The following is a 24,420-nucleotide window of genomic DNA, read 5'->3' as shown; positions in this document are numbered from 1 at the left end:
TGAAGAGTGTTAGATGTTTTAATGATGAAATAGTGTGAATAGTAATTTGGAGAGAATAACGAATGTGCCTGCAGAAGTTTACAGAGTAATATTTTAGCTCATCAAGATTATTTGAATTCTCTTTTTTCTTCAGTAGTACTAGAAACAAATTTTTTTTTTTTTAAATGTAAGTTTCACTGCTGATTGCCCTGATAGTAAAAACAAAAGCATTGAATGTATAGTAAACATATATATATATGTTTATTAAGCTAATCCACCTCCACTCTTCTCTGTTCTGAAGTAACCTTGAGGGGAAAAAAAAAACAAAACACAACAAAAACATAAGAGTCATCTCTGACCAAAACTTTTGCTTTTATAGAGGCTTGGTTATAAAGACTTTGTTAACTTTTACTTAATCACCTACTCTGTCATGTAGTTAACATGCAAAGTGGTTTTAAGAACATTGAGTTTATATAACATTTGAAGAGGTTCTTGTAAAAATCATCCTACCTTTTTGCTTCCTCCTTAAACTATAATGATTGAAAAGCAAAAATCAGTTAAACTTCTTTATTCTGTAATGCACTGAACTTTGCAAAACTATTTGAAGCACTCCTTTTACAGAAGCTGAAAAAAGAGAAGCACAGTGTTCGATGGGGATGGGTTAACTTCTCTTGTCTGCTACTATATTTATACCCCTCAACAATTGTTGCTAATGCATGCATCTGTTTTTACTGGTGTATATATCATTTTTACACTGGATAAATAATGAAGAGCCAAAAGCTGAAACCAATTAGTGGTGAAGAGCTCTTGAGAGGTCTGGTATCCTGTGATTCAAGTTAGCGCATTGCTAACTTGAGTCTGTCCTCCACTCACTGAAAATCAGAGTGTATTTTTTAAACTTTCTATTTTTTATTATTATTGCTTGAAACTTAGGGGTTAAAAAGTTAGGAACAGGCTGGTACTGACTGTGTAGACCGCATGGTTCCTTAAATGGTGTTTCTATAAGAGACCAGGCTAAGAGAAGGTCACTTCACATAGCTAAACAGAAAAAAAGAAGCAGCCCGAGGACTGCACAGAACAGCAAAGGAGAAAAAAGACCAGAGTCTTTTTTGAATTTCACACCATGGACACTGCTGGCAGGGCATTGGCTTCGTGAAATGATGGAGGTGATTTTTTTAGAAATTGGAGATTTTTCTGAGTCCACTTGTGTTTCTGTTACAAAGACACTGAAAGCGGCACAAAGTTTTAAATGGTACAATAATGAAGGATTTGTAAGAGCAAGTATGTTGTGAGGAATTGGAAGTTTGCAGATAATTTTCATAAACCACAAAGAAATGCCTGTATTACCTCTGCTTGATCAATGATCTGTTTTTAAAAGTCAGCAAAATACAGGAATATGTGTTTTCTTCCCCGATACTTAGCCACCAGGAATCTTTGTCTGCTGTTGCTGTACATTTGGCATGTGCCTGAGGCTCTCAAAGGCACTGAAAAAATCTAAGGATGTTGCTAGTCCTAGATGAATCCCTTAAATATATATGAAGATACTCAGGGTTTGAAATTAGCTCCCTCAACTCCAGGTCTACAGAGCTGGCCCCCAAGACAAGGTGCAACGACTCCTTGTGTTGGGTGCTGCATCCTGTTCAGCTTCAATCTGTGTGACTATCAGCAAAATATTCTAAATATTTTATAATATTCTATAAACCACCCCAGTAAATAGCTGGTGATGCAGAAGGCCGGATGACAACAGATTTGTTCGGCTGTAAGTTCATCCATAAATCCCTGTTTGTCTCCTTCAGCTGCTGAAAGCACAACTTGCCCTCCCAAATGAAGAGGAAGGCTGAATGTGTGAGGCAGCTGGGATTTTTTGTTAGAAATGAGATAGAGTTTGTTGATCCGCCAACGAAGACAGTTCACTTGTTTATTTGTTGTTGTGTGTTTTTTTTTCTTTTTTGGTTGTTGTTTTGGGTGCTTTTTTTTAGCTTTAACAAGAATCTTTGCAGAGTCTGATAAACACATCGGCACTATTTCACGCTCATTGTGGGGAATGTGTTGCTAATAGGACGTTACTAGGACAACCCTCGTTCTTCTGACAAGCACTTAATTTCAGTTATCTCCGAGGCCTGGCAGCCCCATACATCTGTGCTGAATGCAGTAGCAGGCTGGAGAGAGGCACTGTGACATCCTGGGATGTGAAGGAGATGAGAGACATGTCACGGAGCTTGTGGGATATTTGTGTAGTAGGCAAAAATGACAGGAAAGACCAAAAAAACTTGCAAAGCAAGGAGCAAATTTAGCAATTGTTAGCAATGGCTGGAGAAAAGGTGATGAGAAAAAATGGAAAAAAGCCACATACTGTTTTAGATAGTGGACGGTTATGTGCCATAGTGGTTCTGGTGGAGAGCCTCCGGCCCTGCAAACATGCACACCCATGTGCTGCTGCTTTCTGCAGGGGTTGTTTGCAAAGAATGAGCTAATAAGAATCAACTTGTAGAACAAAGCAAACAAAACGTTGGCTTCTGCTCAGGGGAACTGGAGCAATTCAAGTTACAGATCAGGCCACAACAGGAGCCAAATGGTGATCCATAAAAGTATAATTATTCTGTTTCATTTGGAGCCTTTTGTTCTGGATTATATTCAAAACTACTGTAAGCTCCTTTGTAAGATTTGTTTTCTTTCCAGGAAAGAGAAAAAGAGGCCTTTGGAGTTAATAGTTCTACTTTGTTTTAATTAAAAAGGAGAAAGGAACTACATTTTCTGTGCCTTTCTTTAGAGTCCTGCCTTTTTCAGAGCAGCAGCCTGCAGGTCGCAGTTTAGGATGACAGGTCTGATATAGGACAAAGCTATATCATAAAACATAAACGGTAAGTGAAAATCTGTTTTGAAGATCCAGTGCTCTTTCTCATTTACAGCTGCAAACTGAATAAAATTTTGTTACAGAAATCAGAAGCGATTACAAATCTCTTGCAAAGCCCACAAAGCCTGAAATTGCAGCTGTGACTTTCCTGCTGAGCTCCTTTTCCTTGGAAGTGCGTAATGATGGAAGGAATAAACTGAAAATGGTGTATGCTCCCAAAGCTTAAAAACAACTGAAAAAAATAAAAGAGGAAAAATAGTGTTGGCAAACTGTACAAAACCAAAGTTGGGTTTAAGGATGAAATGAGAGATTCTGGGGGGACCTGGGATTCTGAGAACAGCACAGGAGGGTGACAGCGTTTGCTCACCCATTGTGAAATGTCATCTCTGCTGAGAATCATGCAGGGCTGCGCTTCTGTAATACAGAGTAACACCAGATAACACCAACTTCATTAGCATTTATTAGATCGCTGTTCTTCACTTACACCTATCCATTCCCTGGTTTATTTAAATGATTTTTTATGCGTTCTTTCATGTCTTTTTAGGTTATTTTCTGTGCAGATTTAAGGATCATTTCTAGTGGAAGATCATAAAAGCTGTATTCCATCAGTCTGTCATGTCCCGCAGCTTTTTATTTTTCTATTATAAATATGAGACCCAGAATTTCTTGTACTACTAATAACTGGACAAATTGTAAGCCATCTCACTGGATAACGTGCGCTGCTGGGAAGCACCTCCTTGCATTTTGTAGGGCCTTCCACTCACAAACTCCTGTGTGAGTGTCCACTGCTACTGCTCAGCCCCATGGGGCAGGCTGCGGGCGGCTGCTTCGTCTAATTTGACTTGGTGGAGAGGCTGATGAGAGCTCAGCCGTTCCTGGCTCCTGTTACAGAAGCATCCTAATGAGCAGCCCAGGAGGGCTCTGCTCTGGCCAGGCTGCAGAGGGGCAGCGCAGAGGCTGCAAGCAGGGAGCTCATGCAAACACGCGCTCTGTGCTGGGAGCCGCTCGCGATGCTGTGGCTGCAGAGGGACTCAGCGCTAAATCACGAGGTGGAAACCCAGAGAAATTAACGAATTCAGTTGATATTCGGGGTGACAGAAAGTAAAACACTGAAGTAGTGAGGGCCTGAAGAGACACAAGGGATGAGGCATCCCCTCCTCATCTGGGAGCGCTGAGGCTCAACCCACACGCCTGTGCGTGGCATCCAGGCTCCGCGTCCCCATGTGCAAGAGGGCATCTGAGGCCACATCTTCTAGAAGTGCCAACCAAATGGGGAGTCCTCATTTTCTTTTGTGAATTCTCCTTTTTTAATACAAAAGAATGAAACCCTGCAGCAGCGTCTTGAATCCCACTGTCCCGTGTCACAGGGAGCACGGTAATCAGCAGGGCAGAGCGTGGTGCTGCCTGCCTCTGCCTCTAATTATTCCAAGTATTTTATACATAATGAGCAGCTGCAACACAAGGTCCTGAGGGCAACCTTGTTTCTTATCCAATATAGCCCGTTGTCCAGTTCAGGCTAGATTCAGGCAGAGAGAAAATCAGATCAGTATTTGCTCACTTCTGTCATGCAGGGAGGGGTCTTAACAGACAGGTTCCTCGCTTGCCTTCTCTCTCCATTTATTTATATATAGCAGGCTTTGCAGAATATTAAAGAACACAGGCTGCAAGTCACTGTGTGTGCTCCTGTTCCTTAAAGATGTGCTGGTGTGCTGGGGAGTTGTAGCTGGCTGCAAGATGGGTTCCCAGCAAAGATTTGGCAAGAGTCATCTAGCAGGCAGTGCGGATGTGGTAGGGATGTTCCTAAATGCGGGACACATCCTTTTCTGCTGTAGCTGCTGAGTTAGCCTGAGCCTGTCTGTATTTCTCAGTCAAAAAAAAAAAAAAAAAAAAAAAAAGAAAGCAGTCAACTATGCCTGTAAAATGCTAGCATGAGGCTCAGACTGAAGTGAAAATTTATCCGCTGGGTTTTGCAGCCTCCCTGGTCCTTGATTAACCACAGAGTGTGCGAAGCAAGCAGGAGGGGCAGAGGCCAGTGTGATCCTGGGAATGATTTGCTGTTGCGTTTGACCACTGTTAACTTTTGTCCATTATGTTTGTGAGGACTCTGCTGACCGGCTGTTGTCAGCAGGATTTTTTTTCAGTTGCATAAGGACTGGGAAAACAGTCTCTGTCTGACTGCCACAGTGAATGGCTTTCAAGTTAAGCCGTGGCTGCAGTTATTGTGCTCTAGCCGTGACACTATAAATAAAGTTATTAACAGCAATATGTAAATGGGTTTCTATTTTTGTCCCCTGTATTGTTTGCAAAATCTAGGGCAGTTATTCAGTAAGAATCATCTGCTGTTTAGCACTGAGCCTACCAGCATTTGATGCTGTGTGGGCTGTTGCTTTTTTTTTTTTTTTTTTCCTTCGCCTTTCTTTCTTTCTTTGCACTGGCTTTTAGAATCCAGCTCCTTTGCAAGTTTGTTTATTGTGGTATATAAGAAATAGAGGAGCTGTGCTAAGCATTTTCAGGCTTCCGGAGAGTGGCTTGGTACTTAAGAATAGAGAATCATCTCTTGATATCTGAACTATAGGAGCATTAAAAACAGCTACACAAACATCAAATACCACAGCTGCTATTTGCCTTAGTGTGCATCTTGCAAATTCCAGTGTGTTCAGACATCTTCAGTTTGTGTTTCCTTCTGCTCCCCTCCCGTGGCTCCGGCTCAGGCTGGAGACGCGTGCCCCCCGTCGCTGGCGCAGACCCCGTGGGAGGGCACAGTCGCGTTGTTTTAGAAACACTTCACTACTGTCATGGCTACTCCTAACTGGAAGGGCAAATTATGCTAATCTGAGGCATCTGTTTGGGAACCTGAATGCATCTGTGCTGGGGACAGTGGCAGTGTTGCCCTGCTGACTAGCAGATACACTGCACAGCACATCGCAAGCGTGGGTAAGGCACGCTGGCTGAAGACCTGCACGCACCATTCAGCGCACCGCATAAGGCAGCTTGTTCAAACTTCTTCCTGCTCTGCACATCTATTTAGCTCTGGCTTCCCCAAATTCCCTGCAGAGGAAGTCCCAACCTGCTTGTCCTGCACCTCATTAGCCACAATTTTGGTGCCAGCTGTGCTGGCTTGCAGACAAGTATGTGTCCTCCAAATGCCGTTCGGTGCAGCACTGAGAACAGCCATCCTAGCATCAGCCACCAGCAAGCTGTGTCTCCTGTTTCACTCCTAACATGCAGTGGTGTTTAGTTTTATGGTATATATAACAGATAAACGTATAGAAGCAGTTTGAGGTTGTGAGAGCTGCTGTTGTGAACTGGACAGATCCTTTCAAATGCCTGGCACTTTATTTCATTTTTTGTTCTTTAATCTTCCAGCCGAAATTGTTCCTACTCTAAAGGCTTAGAAAATGAGCAGAAATAAGCTAAACTGGTTTAACACAGGTGTAGAAAGAACCAGACCAGTGACTTTGCTTTTATTTTTGCAGGCTGACATACATTGCCATGAATATTTTTAAGTGGTCCCCAGGGTGACTTCCTATGCTATGGAAAAGATCTGGTCAGACTCTATTGATTTTATTGGTATTAGTTCAGTGGTAAACTAATAACTGTTTACAGGAACTTCATTTGAAGATGATATTTTGTGAATACTAAGAGTAGGAAGCAAATGGCTTAGTGAAATATCTTAATGCATTAACACAGAAATGAAATTTTCCAATGGAAAATGCAAGAGAAAAGCCATTTCTTTATATGCAGATCTATTATTCCAGTGATGGCAATTACAGTAATTCTCTGAAATCAAGTTAAAATTACATGCCTGCTTCATTATGAGAAGAAACCACTGATTGCAAAAATCAAGGGAGATTTGGCTGAAAGTTAAAAAAAACATCCACAAGCAGTGGGCAGCCCGGCCTCACCGTGCTGCCTGCTGCAGCATCTCAGGGGGAAGGCTTTGTGCAGAAGTTCTTGGGATTCACGAGGTCAGGATTCACATTCCTGCTTTGCCACAGAGTTCCTATGTGACTGACCCCCTTTATCCATCTTCTTTATATACCCTGCTGCTGTCTGGGTGAAATTGCGTGGTGTTGCTTTTGTAGTGCTGGTGAGAGAGTGGAAAGATTTGTGGGGAGCTTGCACACTGTGCTCATGGACCTACATTTGTTTTCTCTGTCTGCACACTCTTCCTCCTAAGTGCCTTTGAGGCTTGATACATGCATGCACATTTAGTTCCAACATTGCTGCAGGCTGTAATATGTCACATTTTGTGAGCCATGGCCTGTTTGTTTGGGTTTTACACCAACTGGAGTGGGAATCAATCTCTTTTGTCTGTTTTCTCATTTATATTTGTAAAAAGCATTTATTTTTTTCATTATTTCCTTATTTTTGCCATTACCTAATGCTGGTTTGTTTGAAGACTTCATACACTTATGAAGCCCAGGATACAGTGGTCCATTTTATTCTATAGAGAAAGAAATTGGCAGATACGTGGCCACAAAGTCAAATGACAGGCAAAGATGAGACTCAAGGTGTCTTGATAGCATGTATCTTGACCTGCGTAAAGAAACAAAGCTGCTATAAATGGTGTTTTTTTTTTGTTTTTTTTTTTTTTTTGCATATGTAATCTAAAGGCCATAATGTAGATTTAAGACTAATTAATAGGTAAAAAAATAACATCTATATGAAAAGTATTTGGAATACAAGGTCGATTAGGGAATGAAGAGGTGCATGAAGTTTAATATTCCATGTTCAAGGATGATCTTTGCATAGAAATATGCAACTTAGTGAGCTCACCTATGCTGACTCGGAAGGGGAAGTTTTTTTACTGCTAATATTGATTATACAGAATTTCATTATATTTACATTGCTTATCCATGGCAGCTGGAGTCTTCTGTGTCACCAGAAGGAAATGCAGGTATATGTCTGCTCAAGTGTCATTGATCCGTTGCGATGTGATAGTAGACTAATATCACACTATTAAAAAGAAGAGGGAAAGGAAAAGAAAAGAAAAAAACACCTTGATTGTAGCCCCCATAAAGTTGGGAGAAATTTACTCATGACTTGAGCATATCTATTCATTACTGGTTCTTATCAGATAAGAAATATTAATATAGTGCACAATAACCAGATAACAGGTTCAATTTCCTGCAGGGATTTTTCCTTTTCATTTAATTCTGAAATTACAGCCAATCCCCCTTCTCACTGAACATACCATGCGTTATATTATTAGATTTATTATCAGTTTTGTTTATTAATTAAGAACAAGATGATCTCTCAATTAATGAGCTGAACCATTTTCTTTGGTCAGCCATTTTACCTTTCAGAACCCCTAACAAAGAATTAAGTCTTAATTTAAAAGTTCTTCTCCTTTGATGTCGCATTGCTGTTTCTTAGAAAAGTGGCCATTAGGGAGCATTCGTGGTCAAGTTTCTCTGTATAACTTGGGTTTCTGCTTACAGCCTTACTGATGTCATTTAAAAAACACAAACACTTGATTACATTTAAAAATATAAAATAAGGAGGCAGCAAGTCAGCTCGTGTTGGCTGTTCCGGAAAAAAGTGGTAAGATTCATGTGCCTTGTCTCCAGCAATCAGTTCTCCCAACAAATGGCTACTTCAGTGTTATCAGCCTGGTAAGCTCCCAAACACGAATGGTAATTGCCTGTACAGAAAATTGCATCGCTTGTCTGTTTTCAGCTTATCTGTGAAACAGTCTGAGTATTTTTGTACCTAGCCTGTGTCCTTGGAAAAAAAAAAAAAAAAAAACAGATTGCTGTAGGAAAGGCAGAGTTGCTCCTTGTTGATGTAAGTTATGGCATGTATTTTAGTGCAGTGTTTTCATTATGTCATCACTTTTCAGAGGAAAAAGTGGAAGAGACCCCAACTTACAGACCTGGCAAAATAAATAAATCACCAAGGGACAGGACACTGGGGAAGTTAGTGGAGGCAGTGAAAAAGTGAGGTTATGTTCAAATGACCACTGCATGAAGAATTCCTGCAGCTTTTTGGGTAGGGAGTGCAGAAGTATCGTTATTTCAGTATCCATGATTACAGGAAAAAACAGAATGCGATCTGACCAGGTATGAAGAGCTCATTCTTTCAAAAGCAAAGACAAAGAATCAAGTAATATATAACAGAAAGCACCCCAAACTTGATGAAGTACAACTTACTCCATCTCTGTCCCTTATGCCTGACCCAGTATTTCAGGATACACATGTGAAACTGTTAACTGTCCATGCCAGAACTTAATATTCTGTTGCCTTCTCTGACAACTGACTCACTGATTGCTGGCACACAGCCTTTATGCAACAGAGTGTGCTTTATTTAATATTTGAGTTCTGAGTTTTTTCTTTTTCCTGTTGCACTGCTTCTACAGCATTGGTCACTCTTGCAAGCAGTCCTCTCAAAGGAGGGCAGGCAAGAACAGCGTCAGATTCCTGCAGCTGTGGTGGTAATGGATAGTCCCTTCTTGCAGTACTCTCTTAGTTCTGACTTCCCTCTTGTTGGTTTTTGGTAGGATTTTGACATCAAGAATTGCTCTAAGGCAAGAAAAGAGATTCTGCAAATGCTCACGGCACAAAGCATGCCTTGAGTTTGAAAAACAGAAAATAGCATGACTTCTCCTTTTTGCTTTATATGCAGTTCTGAACTTCAGGCTGACTTGTGAGACAAATGAATCTGAGATTTATTTTGGTGTGGGTTGGATCCAGCTCCAGTTTAGGCAGACCTGCCGGCTGGTTTACACTAGTCAGGAAGGCCTGGGTGAGTCTGGGCTTACTCTGAGCCAAAGAGGTGTGTTCAGAGTCAGCCAGGTCTGAATTGGCTCTAGCATACCCTGCTATCATCATGGTTATTTATTCAGCTCTACAGTAGATAAGACTCCTTTGCACCAAGTGTGTCCTTAGACTTTCCCTTCCTAAGCTTCCTCAGAGATGGAATGGATTTGGCGTCCTTCTTACTTTCGTGTTTTTTTCCCTGACCTCAGTGATTGGACATACATTTCTCATTTCCATTGGTCCCTTCTCAGACACTTGAAAAAGGGCTGAAGTCCCTCTTTAACAACCCCAAATCTTATTTAGGCTGCTTGGATTTTCTTTTCTCTGTTCAGCAGACAGCAGCATGTAATTTGGCGTGTGATGGTGGAGTATTAAGATTACTTCCACTCATCTCAAAGATATCTATAATGTGCTCCACCTATAGTTTGGCGGGTAGCCACTGCATATCTTTATTTGTTTTGCCTTTCCCAAATAGTTTTTCTTCCCAAAAGGCTATTTATTGCTCCTGTTCCCAGTGAAGAATCAATCTGGTTAAATATAGCCTGCTGAAATAGGAAAATCTTTTAACTCAAGATGTTTAGAGGGAGAGGATGGCAAGTTTTTCATGTTTAAAATTAAAAATGAGTACTGAAGCTACTTAGCTGTAAGTAATTTCTGATAATTGGGGTTGCTGCTCGTGCTTGTAAACTGCAAACCTATGAAGGTCATGGAAAAACTTTTCCCTGTGTGGCTGGTGCAGTCTTCCCCTTCTGCTTGGTGATCTCAGAATCTTATTTCCTGCACTGGCAGCGAAGGGCAGACCACAGGTGTCGAGCTGAGGAGCACTGACCATGGTGCAAAATGCCGTGCTGTTTTTCTCAGCAGCTCTTGGGAGCACGAGGAGCGCTGGACGCTCTCAGCCTGGTGTTCCCAGGAGCACACTGCTAAAGCAGACAGCACAAAAACCACAAATGCTGGGAGTTTGTGCTGGTTGTATCCATCTCCCATCTGTGTCCCCCAGGCAGCTCTAACCTCCACTCAGTAACACTCATCTGAGAGCAAACATTGGAAAATCAAGTAAATGGAGGGTTCTGCAGTTGGTATCTTTGCAAATGAGCCTTTATCATCCACAGTGGCTCTGCGGATGGCAGCCCGCACATTACCACTGATGTCTCCAGAGCCATCTGGTCTCCTGCTTTTATGCTGGTTCTTTGTGTCACCAGCTTCAGTCGGTATGGCCTTGCAGAGTGAACTTCTTGAGTATGAAATGTGGTTTTGGTTTACATTTGTGGCTGCTTTGGAAGAGCGACAGGGGCTTTCTGCCTTTGACTCTTAAGAAAATGGTAAAATGCCCACAGTTTTCTGGGCTCTTGTTTTTGTAGGGTTTTTGTGTACATTTCTTCCTGGTTACTTTATTCTCTCTTTCTCTCAAACATTGCTTTGCTTATCACAGCGTTTGTGTATGTACGTGCCTTCTCACCCTCTTGAGCAAGTGGGAGCCAGAACGGCTGGTCCCAAAACAGCACGATCTTGGTGCGTGACAGGGTCCTGCTTCCCACGGGGGAGCCGTGCCAGCCGATGTGTCACAGAAGTGCTACAGCTCAGCTACCAGAGGTGATTCCCAACAGTAAATGGATCTTCTGCAAAATGACCATAGAAGTTTAGGAAAGAGAGTTTATCCTTTTACTGTTGTTGTGTTGGTTCTTTGTTGTTGTTTTTTCCATGACTGTAAGAAAGGGGAATATTTTAACTTCTGTTCTGTCTGATGTCCTGCTGTTCTGGAGAATGTTTTTGGTATTGCTGAGGCTAAGACCTTACCCTGTCGCGTAGACATCCCCAGAGAGCAAGGCTGACGTGCTGTTGAGACATGAGTAAATCTGGAGGTAGCAAGCAGCCTTTGCTGGACCAGTCATTGGGCTGTTCGTCATCGCAGCGATCTGTGTGGGCCACTTTGCCCTCCTTACGTGGGCTGTGCTGCCCTCAATGAGGCTTGTGTTGCTGTACCTAGACATGCTGCCTGACTGGGGTCATTCTGTACTGTGTCCTGCATCTGATGCTGCAGGCTCATCCTCAGTTTGGTTTGGTTTGTCCTTTTGTTGTTGCTGCTGTTATATCCTTGAGGAAAAGGGTGTAATGAGATGTTCTCACTTTCCAGAAGGTGAAATCCTTTGTGTGCATAAGATGTGTGCATTGAAAACAGCACACAGAGCACCTCCATGTCATCCCATCCCCATGGGGCTATAGCAAGGAAAGAGAAGACTGGGTGAATCATGTTGCCAGGTCTACTCTGAGAACTTCTAGAAGAATTTATTACTATGCAGAACAGCTTTTGGGCTTTCACTGATGGCCAAGAGCTGGTTTAAATAAATGTCCAAGTACAAAAAAACTCATTTAGCAAACTGCTCAAGAGATATTCAAAAGCTGTCTGCATTTGGTCCTGGGCAACTGACTGTAGATGGCCTTGCTTGAGCAGAGGATTGGACCAAATGATCCCCAGAGGTCCCTTCCCACCTTGGCCATTCTGTGAATCAATGCAAAGTTTGGTATTAGGGAGCTTACCCAGCCTTCTGCAAAGAGTTTTGTCATCTTTACCTCAATACATCCCTCTTTTTCCTTCCTTGTTTGTAGTATCACTTAATAACATGCAACACCAATAGCAGTGGGTGGTGGTGTAGAATAACAGCAGCATTTTTAAGACAGCATCCTCACCAGTTAGCCTGGTGAATTCACGGACGTGGACATGCTGGGTGTACAGCAAATGACTTTCTCTTGTTACACCTTTGCTCATGAATGCAAATTAGCGAGCTTCTACTTAGTGAGTGATGATTATTTTGTTATGGTACATTAACTTCTCCTTTTCTTTTTAGGTACCATTCATTGCAGTAAAATACCATGGCTTCGATTCACATGCAGTTGGATGCACTTTGCTGTTTTTGTGTCATTAAAGCTCACCGAGTCTGGGGTTTTGTTGTTTCCCATGCAGTGCCTGTGGTGTTCAGTTTCCAGTAACACATGGTGTTTATATTCATGACTGGCATTACCGTTGTGATGGTGATAGGGTTTGTGTTTCTTGCCTTGCTTGATTTATGTTGTGGCTGGCGTGCATGGCACGCACATGTCTTGAAATAGAACACGACTGGTTTTTGTGTTTTTGCATTAAAAGCACTGATGATTTAATTTAGCATTTTGAACAATCCTGCCTTTGCAGGGAAACCTGGCTGCGTTGTGTCCCTCCTCTGATAACTCTACTAGCTTCAGATATCTAAGGCTGCACTTCAGAATCACTCTCTGTAGGTGTTTGTGATTTTCAAAAATTTCACGTGGGTTTCCTGCTTCCCACTTTTTGCTTAGCTCTTCCTACTCCTTAGGTTCTTTGCTTTCTGGCAAGATCTGTCCCCTTGCTGTGCTCTTGCTAAGAACCTTCTCCTTTGCCATCCGTAAGATGCTGCAGTGCTTCTGCCTCAGGGTCTGTTAGCAATGCAGTCACAGCAAGGATTACCTGAGTTACAGGAGCTGGTTTTAAATGCTCCACAGTGGTAGAAGAGGCAGGGGGATGGACCTGGCACAGACATCAAGGGCAGGCAGGCAGCAGGCTGGCCTCTGTGCAGAGGGGAGGATGGCAGGATCTGGAAGCTGCTGGAGCTCCTTTTCATCTTCCCTCTCCAGCAGCCAGGAGCCATATAGGGCAACAGGCACAGAACCCAGCTTGCCTTGTACAGCTATCAAGTCTTGAGCCAGTCCTTGATGGAAATAGGAGCTGAAATAGGAGCTTAGGAAAGTATTCACCTCTACCCTATAACACAATTTGTGGTACTTTTCGACCTAAATTAAATAAAAATAATTTTTGAGAAACCTTGTAAAATGAATGTTAACTCCTCTTTTCTTGTTCTGCCTTCCCAGAACTAAGTCATTTTTTGGTCTTTTTTGAGGTCATACCCTGGTTGCTGCTGGACAAAACCCAAATCAGATGGTAACTCTGAAGTCAGCGATGAAGTGGAAAATATATCAAGAGCTCTGAAGCCATTACAACATTTTAATTACTTGCGAAATGGGTTTTTCCACACAGCAATAGCCTTCCAGATGAAGGGACCGGGACTCTGTGCTGATAATAGCTGCTGAAGCCCAAACTGCAGATTGTGTGGTCAGTCCCTTCCAGTCAGCTTCATTTAATAGTCCTTCTAAACCACTCATTTATCTCATGATATTTTATAGCTGTAAGAATCATTTCATTTGACCTTTTGTTGACCACTGTCATTCACCCCAAATTTTGGCACGGGGAAGGCCGATTACTGGCATTACGCTCCCACCAGCAAGGAAATGCCTTGCCCTCTGAAGACTGACAAATAGTTGGCTTGAGTTGTGCCCTTTGGCACAATCATCCATCACCAGTGTCCTTTAATAAAATCTCCTCAATGCTAAGGGGAGCTTGAATTGGAAGGCTGAAGTGAAGTGGGGGCAAGGACCTGAGGGTAGGGGGAAGCTGGGTGGGAAAGGTTCCCAGACAAACTGGTCAGACTGGGAGATGTTCCTGCAACCTCACTGCGCATTGAGTGTGTAAGGAAATTTAGTAGGCTGCTTTTTAAAGAAAAGCTCCTACTAAACACAAGGTGATGTTCACGTGCTGTTCTCTGATGGCTGTTTTAAGAGAAATATTTTGTTTCTAGTTTTTGCTCGGCTGTTGGGTATTTTGCAAGGAGGAGGGTGAATTCCAGGGTCACCAGGGTTAATAACAAAAGGAACAGAAGTGGCACAGCATGGCACCTCTGATCCCCATTCCTCCCTTCTGGGCTGTTAACAGGGTTGGGAGCGAGAAACCCTGTTGTTGTCTCTGCTGCTGGAGCTGCTGGAACAGTACTAGCAGGAGAGTGCTCAAGGACCAGATGAGGCAGGAGGAGTAAAATGCGATTTGGTGGCTTTCAGAGCTCTTTGTTGACAGCAGAAGACAGAGAGACTTCAGGTTGGGTTCCTGTTTGGAAAGGCTGTTTTATCTGATGGCTGTTTGCTGCTCTTTCTCCAGTCTGCTGCCACAAATGCGTCTCTTTCCTCCCTGTCTTCCATTCCCAGTTCCCTTTTGGTCCCTTGATGAGATTCTCTGTCCCCTGCAACCTGTGTGCCAGAAGAGGGACAATGAGAGCCCAGGCAGCACCTTCTGCTGGCTCAGTGGCTTAGGTATGTGCTTGCAGGACAGGTCTGAAGTCTGTCTCAAACCCATAAAAAATAGGTTCAGGTGCTGCAAGAGGTGCATACGCCAGCTGTCATGGAAGAGGGGAAGGGGATGGACTGTGTTCAGTGCAGGTAGATGCTTCTTGTTAACAACAGAGCACAAAAACTGAGTCATGTGAAGGGCTTACTTAACATGCAACCAATTCTAAGCAGGTTTCCATATAAACATCAAAAGGCACGTAGCAGATGAAGCTCTTCCCCTTACTACCAAGCATCATGTCCATGTTCTAGACTGTGAAGAGACTAGAAACATCTAAAGCTTACTAGAAGCATACTTCCAGTTCGTTTCTTTACTTTAGATAAGCCAAACTTCTTTTTTCTTGACTTCCCTCTCCAAAATGATAAAACAGGCTTTGTTGAAATCATTTCACATGCCCCTCTTTCCTCAAACAAAACACCCACCCAGAGAAGCATCTCATGCAGTACATTGGCTTTCTAACAGAGACATCAGAAAATGTTAACTTCCAGATATTGCTACCAGCTCGTGTTCAGGATGCATTTCTGTGTCCCATCACACAACTTTTCCAGGTTTTATCCTCATAATAAACCCTTCTGTAGTTGCTTATAATTGTAGTTTTCCAAAACTTGGCCAGAGAACTGCATGAGGAGCTGCAACCGTGCTGTCCTTGGAAGAGCAAGCTGAGGATCAAGCCAAAGGAGATAGCTGCTGAATTTGAACAAAGAGCAATTTGCTGATCACCTGCAGAGAGCTGCAAGTCTGAGAAAGTGTTGTAATCAAGTAATTTTAATTTGAAAAAGGCATAAATCTGTGCATAGGTTGGCTCCATAGGTCTCTGCTGATTACTCCATTTGCCTAGGTGAAATTATTGCTGCAGTTTAACTTCTAGGAATGTCTCATCCATTTATCTGGCATAATAGTAGCAGTGAAAGGAGGGGCAACCTTTGGTCATTTATCCGTGTTTATTAGGACACTATGCTGGCACTAATTTTCTGATGCAGGCATGGGGAGGCAGCTCGGTGCCTCCACAAGTGAGGAATTTGCAATTTGCCCCAGGCTGGAACAGGAACAAACTCCCATCCCTCTGAACGAATGAGTTTGCACAGGTTTTGTGCATTTTGTATGCTGTGTCTTTTGTGCCGGACACATAATCCGCTCTTAAAAAGGTAGCAGTCATGTTAAAGAAGCGTTATGTAGAGCCTCAGCAAGATGCATTTTGTTACTGCCACAAGAGCTGGAGAAATCTCCTATTTCTACATTTCATATGAAAACATACTTAAGTTGCTTAGTGAGCAATGCAGACATCTCTAAGATTTCAGTAGGTTTCAAGTGTATTTCTTTAGGAGGTTTACTTCTGTTTGTAAATATGTGAGATGGTGATTTATTTTGTGTGCATTTTGTCAAGTGTTTTTAAAAATGGCAAAGTATATTTTGATTCAGACATCCTTGCATTCCTCTTTTGTGTTTTTCTTGTACATTTTCTCTTCAGTCTGGCTAGCAAAGAAATATTTAATGCAGTATGTTTGGTTGATGATTTATTGGAGTTGAAATGTAGAAAAATATGAAAAGCATGCCAGAATTGAAAAGTGTTTCAGTATTTTTGCAAAAAATGCTTGTGAAAATATTTTTGTTGTCTTTCCTTCTTGTCTGAAGATGTTGCAGGGAATTATCACTGAAAACATAGCCCCTGCAATTGCCTAGAACATGTTAAGAGTTCTATTTCACAAAGAGGCAATTTTAAAGTGCTTGTTATTTACACTTTTATTTCTTTTTCTATTCAAGTACAGCTTGATGCAACTTCAAAGAAGAAATCAGCTACTTGAAAAATGTTGTAATAGAAAAAGATATACAAGTATAGCTTACGAATTTTATATTTATTTCAATGCATGTTCATATATACATTTTATCTTAGATCTGCATAGACATAATCTGGCGCTTATTTTACTGAACAGCTTCAAATGTATCTTTATAACTATGTTTGATTACAAATCAGTGTTTCCAGTGTTTTAATTATCCCTGAGACAGAATTGTTTTCCAGTTAAAAAATGATTAATTGAAATCAAAGAATCACTACTAGTACAAATAATTTTTCAAATCAGTCCGTGCTGCTTTCAGAGTGCTTTTCTGGTCATTCCTGGGCTGATGCTGGCAATTCGGTGTCCCTGCTGCAATAGCAGAGGTTTCCTCAGTTGGCTGCAGAAAGCCGGGCGATGCCTGCCTGCAGTCACCCGAGAGGAGCTCCTGAGCCTGTAGGGGTGTGTTTGTGTAAGGCATCTCAGGGACTAAAATTAGAGTAAATCAGCAGTTTGCCTCCTCCAGTGAATGAAGAGCATTAAAAGCTCACTGGTCCTCACCTATGGATGGTGGTGAATTGTGGCAGGACACGGCAGCCACTGCTGTGCCCAAGCCTTCGCCCCAACAGCACGCAGTGCTGTCGTGCCTGGCTTTGCTCATTGAGAGCTTTGTAGGAGTGTGTGTCCACACATGGTATGGGGCAGGGTGCTGCCAGCCCCGGGGCTCAGGTGTGAGCGTGAAAGCCAGCCACAGAAGCAGGAGCAAAAGATGTGGGAAGCAGGCTAAGTGTATTCACTGGAGAGGGACTTTTATCTGTTGGCTGAGCTTTGGCAGAGGAGGAAGCAGGCAGAGGGATTTTCATGCAGCAGAGTAGAGAAAAGAACAATGTTATTGAGCTGAGAGATTGAGGAATGTGAAAAAAAATGGTAAGTGTTGGCTTTCTGGCCGGGCTGACCTGGTCATTTTGTAGGAGAGCCTGGTTGTTAATGATAATCAGTAGCATTATCACACCACCACCAGCTCCCAACGTACTATGCAGTTTCTGGGCACAAGGTTGGAGGGAAGAGAGGATTGTGGGGTTTTCTGGCCCTTTCTAAACTGTGTAGGGGAAGAGGTCGTGTCCCTCAGGGCTTTGTGTGCAATAGAGACTGTAACATAGGTGGTATTGGGGGTGCTCATCTCCTTGCTCCTGTAGGACTGGGACACCCCTATTTCACACGTCTCCCCATCCCTGGACTTCTACCCCAGATCTTACACAAATATCAGCAACAAATTTTATGACACTTTCATTTTTTTTTCTCTTTTTTTCCCAAGCATCCTCTTTGCAGACATAGAGGGTTTCACAAGTCTGGCCTCCCAGTGCACTGCTCAGGAGCTGGTCATGACGCTGAACGAGCTCTTTGCCAGATTTGATAAGCTAGCAGCTGTAAGTTTTCTTTTATAATTCTGATATATTTTTTTTCCTGTTGCAAGAATGACATACTGTGCTGGTTCACTGGATTTCTGTAAATATTCACTGCCCTAAAAGGCAAGTTATTACAAGCATGAATATAAGCTGAATATTTCTCTCTCCTTTATTATTACTTTTTCTTTTTCTTTCTTTTTTTTTTTTTCTTTTTTCTTTTTTTTAAAGGAGAACCACTGTTTACGTATCAAGATCCTGGGTGATTGCTATTACTGCGTGTCTGGGTTGCCAGAAGCAAGAGCTGACCATGCACACTGCTGTGTTGAAATGGGAATGGATATGATAGAGGCCATCTCGTAAGTACCAAATTCCCCATGGAGAATTTCAGAACGAATAGCGAGTTAGATCTTCTGTACTTCAGTAGTAAGGTAGCCAAGCCAGGGGACTGATGCCAGCAGAGAGAGAGAACAGCTGGAATGAGAAAACAGAACGCAATAAAGGTTTCACAGTAGAAAGACAGACGCTTAAGTCCATTACAACCACATGGAGATCAGAGCTCAGTCTCCTGATGAGAAAGGCAAAGGTTACTGTAGTTAGTGGAAGTCTCATTCCCAAAGGAGGATTCCAGTGAATTACAGAAATGTGAAATCAGAGGATTAATAATAACTTCATTAAATTTCAGTCACTCTGCACTTGTCTGTCTTTAAACCAGCTTTTTACTCACCTGACAATTCCTCTGCTGAGGTCTGTCTTCTCTAATCCTTCGCCAAGTGTTCTGATACCAAATAGGTTAGATTCAACACTTTCTGAATTTAGACAGATTAATTATTGAGGAAAACCACAAGGTTGGTCTGTCACAAACTGAGACACATCCATGCTTCTTTTTACTTTATTTCTGTTTATTTACTCATCTTCGGATTTTTCTTTCAAAATCCATTATGGAGATTAGCCTGTTTCTAAGGTCAAACTAACAGTTCTGTGTTTGTCCAGACAATCTTTTTCTTTGGAGAGTAACAAGCATGAGACCCATATCTAATAATACTACTTGGAGGATGGCACACAACATTGAATATTCTTTGCATTGGATGCAAGCTTTCACATTCCAGTTCGTTAGGAATACAGGGAAGGGAGATTTATTTCATCATCATGAGTGAATGTGAGTTTAGGCACAAAGCTGAGTCAGCTTTGGATGGTAACTGAGCTGACCTTAGTATCTACACCATGCTTACTGAGCAGAGACTCTGCTTTTTTTTCCTTTCTATTTTTTTCTTCTTTGTGAAAACAGCTTCTAAAGTACCCACGGTACTAACATGAGAGGTCTCTATGCAGTTCTCCTCTCATTCTGTTTGGTAAATTGTTTGAGATTTCACTTCATCTTGATAAAAACTAGAGGTACCTATTTGCTGAGCTTGATACAGTACTTTCTTATAATTTAGATTTCTGCAAGGACACAAATAGACACCCACTTTTCAGTCCCATTTTCTCCACACAAATACATAGTTTGAAGAGCAGTGTTTTCAACTAAGAGACCCCATTCCAAAAGCAGCATGCAGCAGCATTCCCTTGCTTTGTATACAGTGCATGCAGTCAGGACTTACTACCTCTTCTTTCCTGGTCTAAATTGTTGCTTTCCATTAGTCCCCTTCTGGGCTTTGAATGTAAAATGCAAAATAAAAACCATTGCAAGTAACTAGTTTTCAGTAGCCCTTGAAAGGACGCTATTTCTTCAATGTGAAGTACACTTAAGTGGCAGGTGACAAAGTATCTTGTCAAACACAAGAAGTGATTCTTATCAAACCAGCCGTATAAAGAAAATGCTACGTACATTAACCAGAAGTGTCTCACCTTCTGCACTAGTTGGCTTGATGAAATCCATGGACCTTGACATGTTGCTCTGTAACCCTTACAAGGCTGAGTAACACCTCAGATGTCTAGACTTCATTGATTAACTGCAGCCCGCCTCACCTTGAAGTAAACTGAGCTGAAGTGCCCTCAGTGTTTGTTTACAAATAGCTCTTCAGAAGCCTTTAAAACTGGTTTCCCACTTCATGTATAATGAATGTGTTTAACAATCTTTTATCTTATTAAGTCTGGAAGGTGACACCATTCTGCTTGTCTCTCTGTCCCCTCCTCCTCCTCCCCTAAGGATCATGACAGGAGGTTTTACAGTTAAGGTAACAAATATCTACTGAACATTCACCTGCAGGCTTTGCCAACACTGGGCCCTGCTTGTTGGCTTGTTCCATCTGTACTCAGCTGCAGGGCATGTTACCCCAGATCAGAAAGATAGAATCATACAGTGGCTTGGGTTGGAAGGCACCTTAAAGACCATCTAGCTCCAACCTCCTAGCCATGGGCAAGGACACCACTCACCAGACCAGGTTGCTCAGGGCCTTCTCCAACCTGGCCTTGAACGCCTCCAGGAATGGGGCATCCACAGCCTGTTCCAGTGCCTCACCATCCTCTGAGTGAAGAATTTCCTTCTAACATCTAGTTGAAATCTTCCCTCTTTTAGTTTAAAACCATTCTACCTTTTCTTGTTATTATCTGATTGAGCAAAGAGTCACTTTCCATCTTTTTTATAAGTCCCCTTTTAAGTACTGAAAAGCCTCAATGAGGTCATCCCAGAGCCTTGTCGTCTTCAGGCTGAACAGCCCCAGATCTCTCAGCCTTTCTACATAAGAGAGTTGCTCCAGCCCCTTGATTATCTTGGTGGCCCTCCTCTGGACCCGCTCTAACAGCCCCACACCCTTCTTGTGCTGGGGGCTCCAGACCAGGATGCAGCACTCCGGGTGGGGCCTCACAAGAGCAGAGCAGAGGGGGACAATGTCCTTCCTCCACCTGCTGGCCATCCCTCTGGTGATGCAGCCCAGGACACAGTTGGGCTTTTGGGCTGCAAGCACACACTGCTGGCTCATGTCGAGCCTTTCGTCCACCTGAACCCCCAAGTCCTTCTCTGCAGGGCTGCTCTCAATGAGTTCTTCTCCCAGTCTGTGCTCATGTCCGGGATTGCCCCGACCCAGATGCAGCACCTGGATAGAATTATATTCATTGTGCTGCCAGTATAAATCAACTTAAAAAGCAAGCAAACAAAAAACCATTAAAAGACTGTTCCTTTTGTCTATAAAGGGTAACCAAGCTCATTCATTTGCTGCCAAGTCTGACAAAAGTCACCTTCTCATCCACGACCATACTGGGAGAAGTACTCTTGTCTTGTGGCATGGCAGGGGGTGCAGCGGGGTTTTTAGCAGTCGTGCAGGGTGTTCCTCCTCCCTCCCCAGAGCTGCACGCATGCTTCAGCTGCTGCTGTCCTTGCAAAGCTAATGGCTGCAGCTGCATTTTCATTACTCCAGTTCCTGTTGCTTTCCAAATTGATGTGGTCAGAGCTCTTTCCGTTCAGAAGCCTGTGGTGCCTTACCCATATGGAGCTTCCCTTCTCTCTGCCAGAGAAGCTTTGCAGCTTGTTAATAAAAATAATGGATGTCACTTCAACTAGTAGATAATGAACCATTAAAAGATAGGGATTGTAAGGACAAAGGAATTCCAAGTATAGCTCCTTGCTGTCTCAAAGAGAAGTGGTCTTTAACAACTTTAAGGGATGTATTATACTGCAGGGAGTGATCTAGAATCCAGAATTGGTCTATCTTTAATCATTCATTTTCATCAATAGCTAAAGCATAAATATTAGATCTGTGTTGATGTTAGGAAGTTGACAGGACTTATGGGTCCAGAGGATGTAATTTAAAAAGGACTAGATGAATCTGAATCACAGAATCACAGAATCTCTAGGTTGGAAGAGACCTCAAGATCATCGAGTCCAACCTCTAACCTAACACTAACAGTCCCCACTAAACCATATCCCTAAGCTCTACATCTAAACGTCTTTTGAAGACTTCCAGGGATGGTGACTCCACCACCTCCCTGGGCAGCCCGTTCCAGTGCCTAACAACCCTTTCAGTAAAGAAATTCTTCCTAACATCTAACCTAAAAAAAAAAAACTATTCTAATCTGAAGACTAAAAGGTTGAAATCTTGTAGATACAAAGTATGACTTCATGCTTCAAAGTACTAACAACACAAAGGAAAGGACTGTCCTATGTAATAATGTAGGTGAATTTCCCCATGGAACATGGCCATTCTGGAAATTATGTGACCAGCAATAATGAGAAGCAGAGTTGTTCTGATGTCTTCATCAAGACTTTCCCCTACCCACATTCCTGAATGTATTTTCCATGTGAACAACTCTTGAAGTTAACTTTTGCCCTAAAAGGGCAAAACCCACAAAGTATTCCAGCAGTCATTTTGGGAGTAAACAGGGCATCCAAGACCTCATTAAAATCAGAGTTTGAGTATTTGTAGCTGCCTGTTTGGAGTGACTGCAATAGATGTGGTTCTCTGGTTTTGCTGCTCTGAATGCAGCTGTAAACCCCATTCAAGCTTTCCAACGGCAGTGGGGTATTTCACACAAATATCATATTTCATCTGTGGAACAGTTGATGCATGGTGCCATACAGACAAATTAAGATCTCTGAAATCATTTCCTTTTACTTTTTGAAACATGCTATTACTCTTAATGATGCTGAGTGCTGGCAGGTTATGTCCAGCTTTGGTATGGAAATCAAAGACCAATGCTTTACTCTTTTCAGTGTCCCCAAAGATAATTTTTTAGGAATTTTCAGCTTGGCCATGAGTTCAGAGGACATGCATTTACTCCAAGGGGTCCCCTAATCTAATTACTACTCTGCTTGCTCAGCCAGGCCATCCAAGTACAGTGCAGTCTGTTTTTGTTTTGTTGTCCTGTTACTGTGGATGAGAAGCACTGTGTATATACATGAATAATTTATAGGTCATTATGGCTTTCTGTATTCCGGGTGCAAGTTTGTGTCACCAACTACAAGCGTGCTGTTCTTAACGTTATCCTTTTCCCATATTTCTTTTCAGATTAGTCCGGGAGGTGACAGGAGTAAACGTCAACATGAGGGTTGGAATCCACAGTGGGAGAGTTCACTGTGGGGTCTTGGGCCTTAGGAAGTGGCAGTTCGATGTGTGGTCAAACGATGTTACGTTAGCCAACCACATGGAAGCAGGGGGCAAGGCTGGGTAAGTTGCTTCTTCTAAGCTGTTGTGTTTAATCTGTGTGTTGTTTTTTGCCTGACACTTCACAATGAGGTGTGGAAATGGGAGACAGAGGTTCAGGCAGACTGTGTGCCTGCTGCAAAATGAGCTGTGGACATCGTATTTTAAACATATACAGATGTTATCAAGGTTATTCGGTTCCATGTCTACATGTCTTTGGTTACAGAAAGACTACAAAATCCCAAGATGCGCATATTCTTCTGTGGTAAGAAATGAATTCCTCCTCTGTGAAACAAAGCTGATAGCTGCAGCAGAAAGGAACAGGTGTGTGTGAACACAAGCAGAGCTGGTCATGGTTACAAAGAGATGTAACTGTATGTTAACAGTGCTTGCTGGAGAGCATCCCAGCTATTGCTGGATAATCTGAGAAGTGTTGTTTCAGACCAGCCTTTTGTTTTGAAAGATTCCTTTCAGAGAGCAGAATCAGTTCTTGTTTCACCACTGCATGGACCAGCTGAAGTCTGACTTGCTGCCAAGCTGTCCCGGGGAGATAATTGCTCTACACAACTTTTCGCGTCTTCTCTGTTCTGGAAGAAAGTGCAAGACTATGGTACTTGGCAGGATACTTCTACAAGGCACTCTTGTGCCACAGTAATTAATGCCACGCAATGAAAAACATACATGCTCCAGTATATATTACATGTCTGCTGCATAGACATGCTCTTGTGAAGGGCCTGTATTTGCCAAAAATACATATATACATATCTGCTATGTGATAGGGTGAAGTGAATAGAAGAATGAGTGCTTTTTTTCTAAGGAGGTGCTTATAAATAGATGTGTAACATGCTTCTCTCTTTAAGAAGATGTCCTGCTTCCTCTAAAATACATGAAACTCCTGTAGCAAATATGTAAGTGTCATAGCATGGCTAAATAACTAGTTTTTTGTTGCCCGTTTGTTCCAGGACATGAAGCCTGTCACTGACAAGAACTGATCTCATAGATACGTGATAACTTTTCAGAGCCTACAAAACTGTCTTGTCTTTTGTCTCCTTTAAGGCGCATCCACATAACAAAAGCAACCCTGAACTATCTCAATGGAGACTATGAGGTGGAGCTGGGCTTTGGAGGGGAACGCAATGCTTATCTGAAGGAGCACAGTATTGAGACCTTCTTGATTGTACGGTGCAGCCAGAAGCGGGTAAGATCAGACAAACTAATGCAGGTTTTAGGTACTTTGAATAATAAGATGGTCTCCAACACATCAAAGTAGAGTGAACACCAGCTTTTTCAGATGAGTGAGGACTCTGTGTGTGCAAAACTATTGACCATCTGCCCTTCAGTGGCAAAAACTCAAGTTTCACTCTCTTCTTCTTAAACTTTTGCATATGTAG

The 24,420-nt window shown here is 42.4% G+C and overlaps 1 protein-coding gene across 5 annotated transcripts in view; it reads left to right on the top strand.

Moving 5' to 3' along the window:
* ADCY5 (adenylate cyclase 5) overlaps positions 1-24,420 on the top strand; it is a 213,962-nt gene that overhangs the window by 134,638 nt on the left and 54,904 nt on the right. For all 5 annotated transcript variants that reach the window (XM_021270949.4, XM_038181939.2, XM_072040775.1 and 2 more), the window contains exons 4-7: positions 17,864-17,975; positions 18,183-18,310; positions 22,895-23,053; positions 24,086-24,227. In XM_021270949.4, coding sequence (XP_021126624.4) covers positions 17,864-17,975; positions 18,183-18,310; positions 22,895-23,053; positions 24,086-24,227 — 541 coding nt within the window. The remainder of the gene's footprint in view (positions 1-17,863; positions 17,976-18,182; positions 18,311-22,894; positions 23,054-24,085; positions 24,228-24,420) is intronic.

This window comes from Anas platyrhynchos, chromosome 7 (assembly GCF_047663525.1).
Source record: "Anas platyrhynchos isolate ZD024472 breed Pekin duck chromosome 7, IASCAAS_PekinDuck_T2T, whole genome shotgun sequence".
Classification (NCBI taxonomy): Eukaryota; Metazoa; Chordata; class Aves; order Anseriformes; family Anatidae; genus Anas; species Anas platyrhynchos.
Note: the sequence above shows the minus strand (reverse complement) of the source record. Positions and strands in the feature narration are given on the sequence as shown.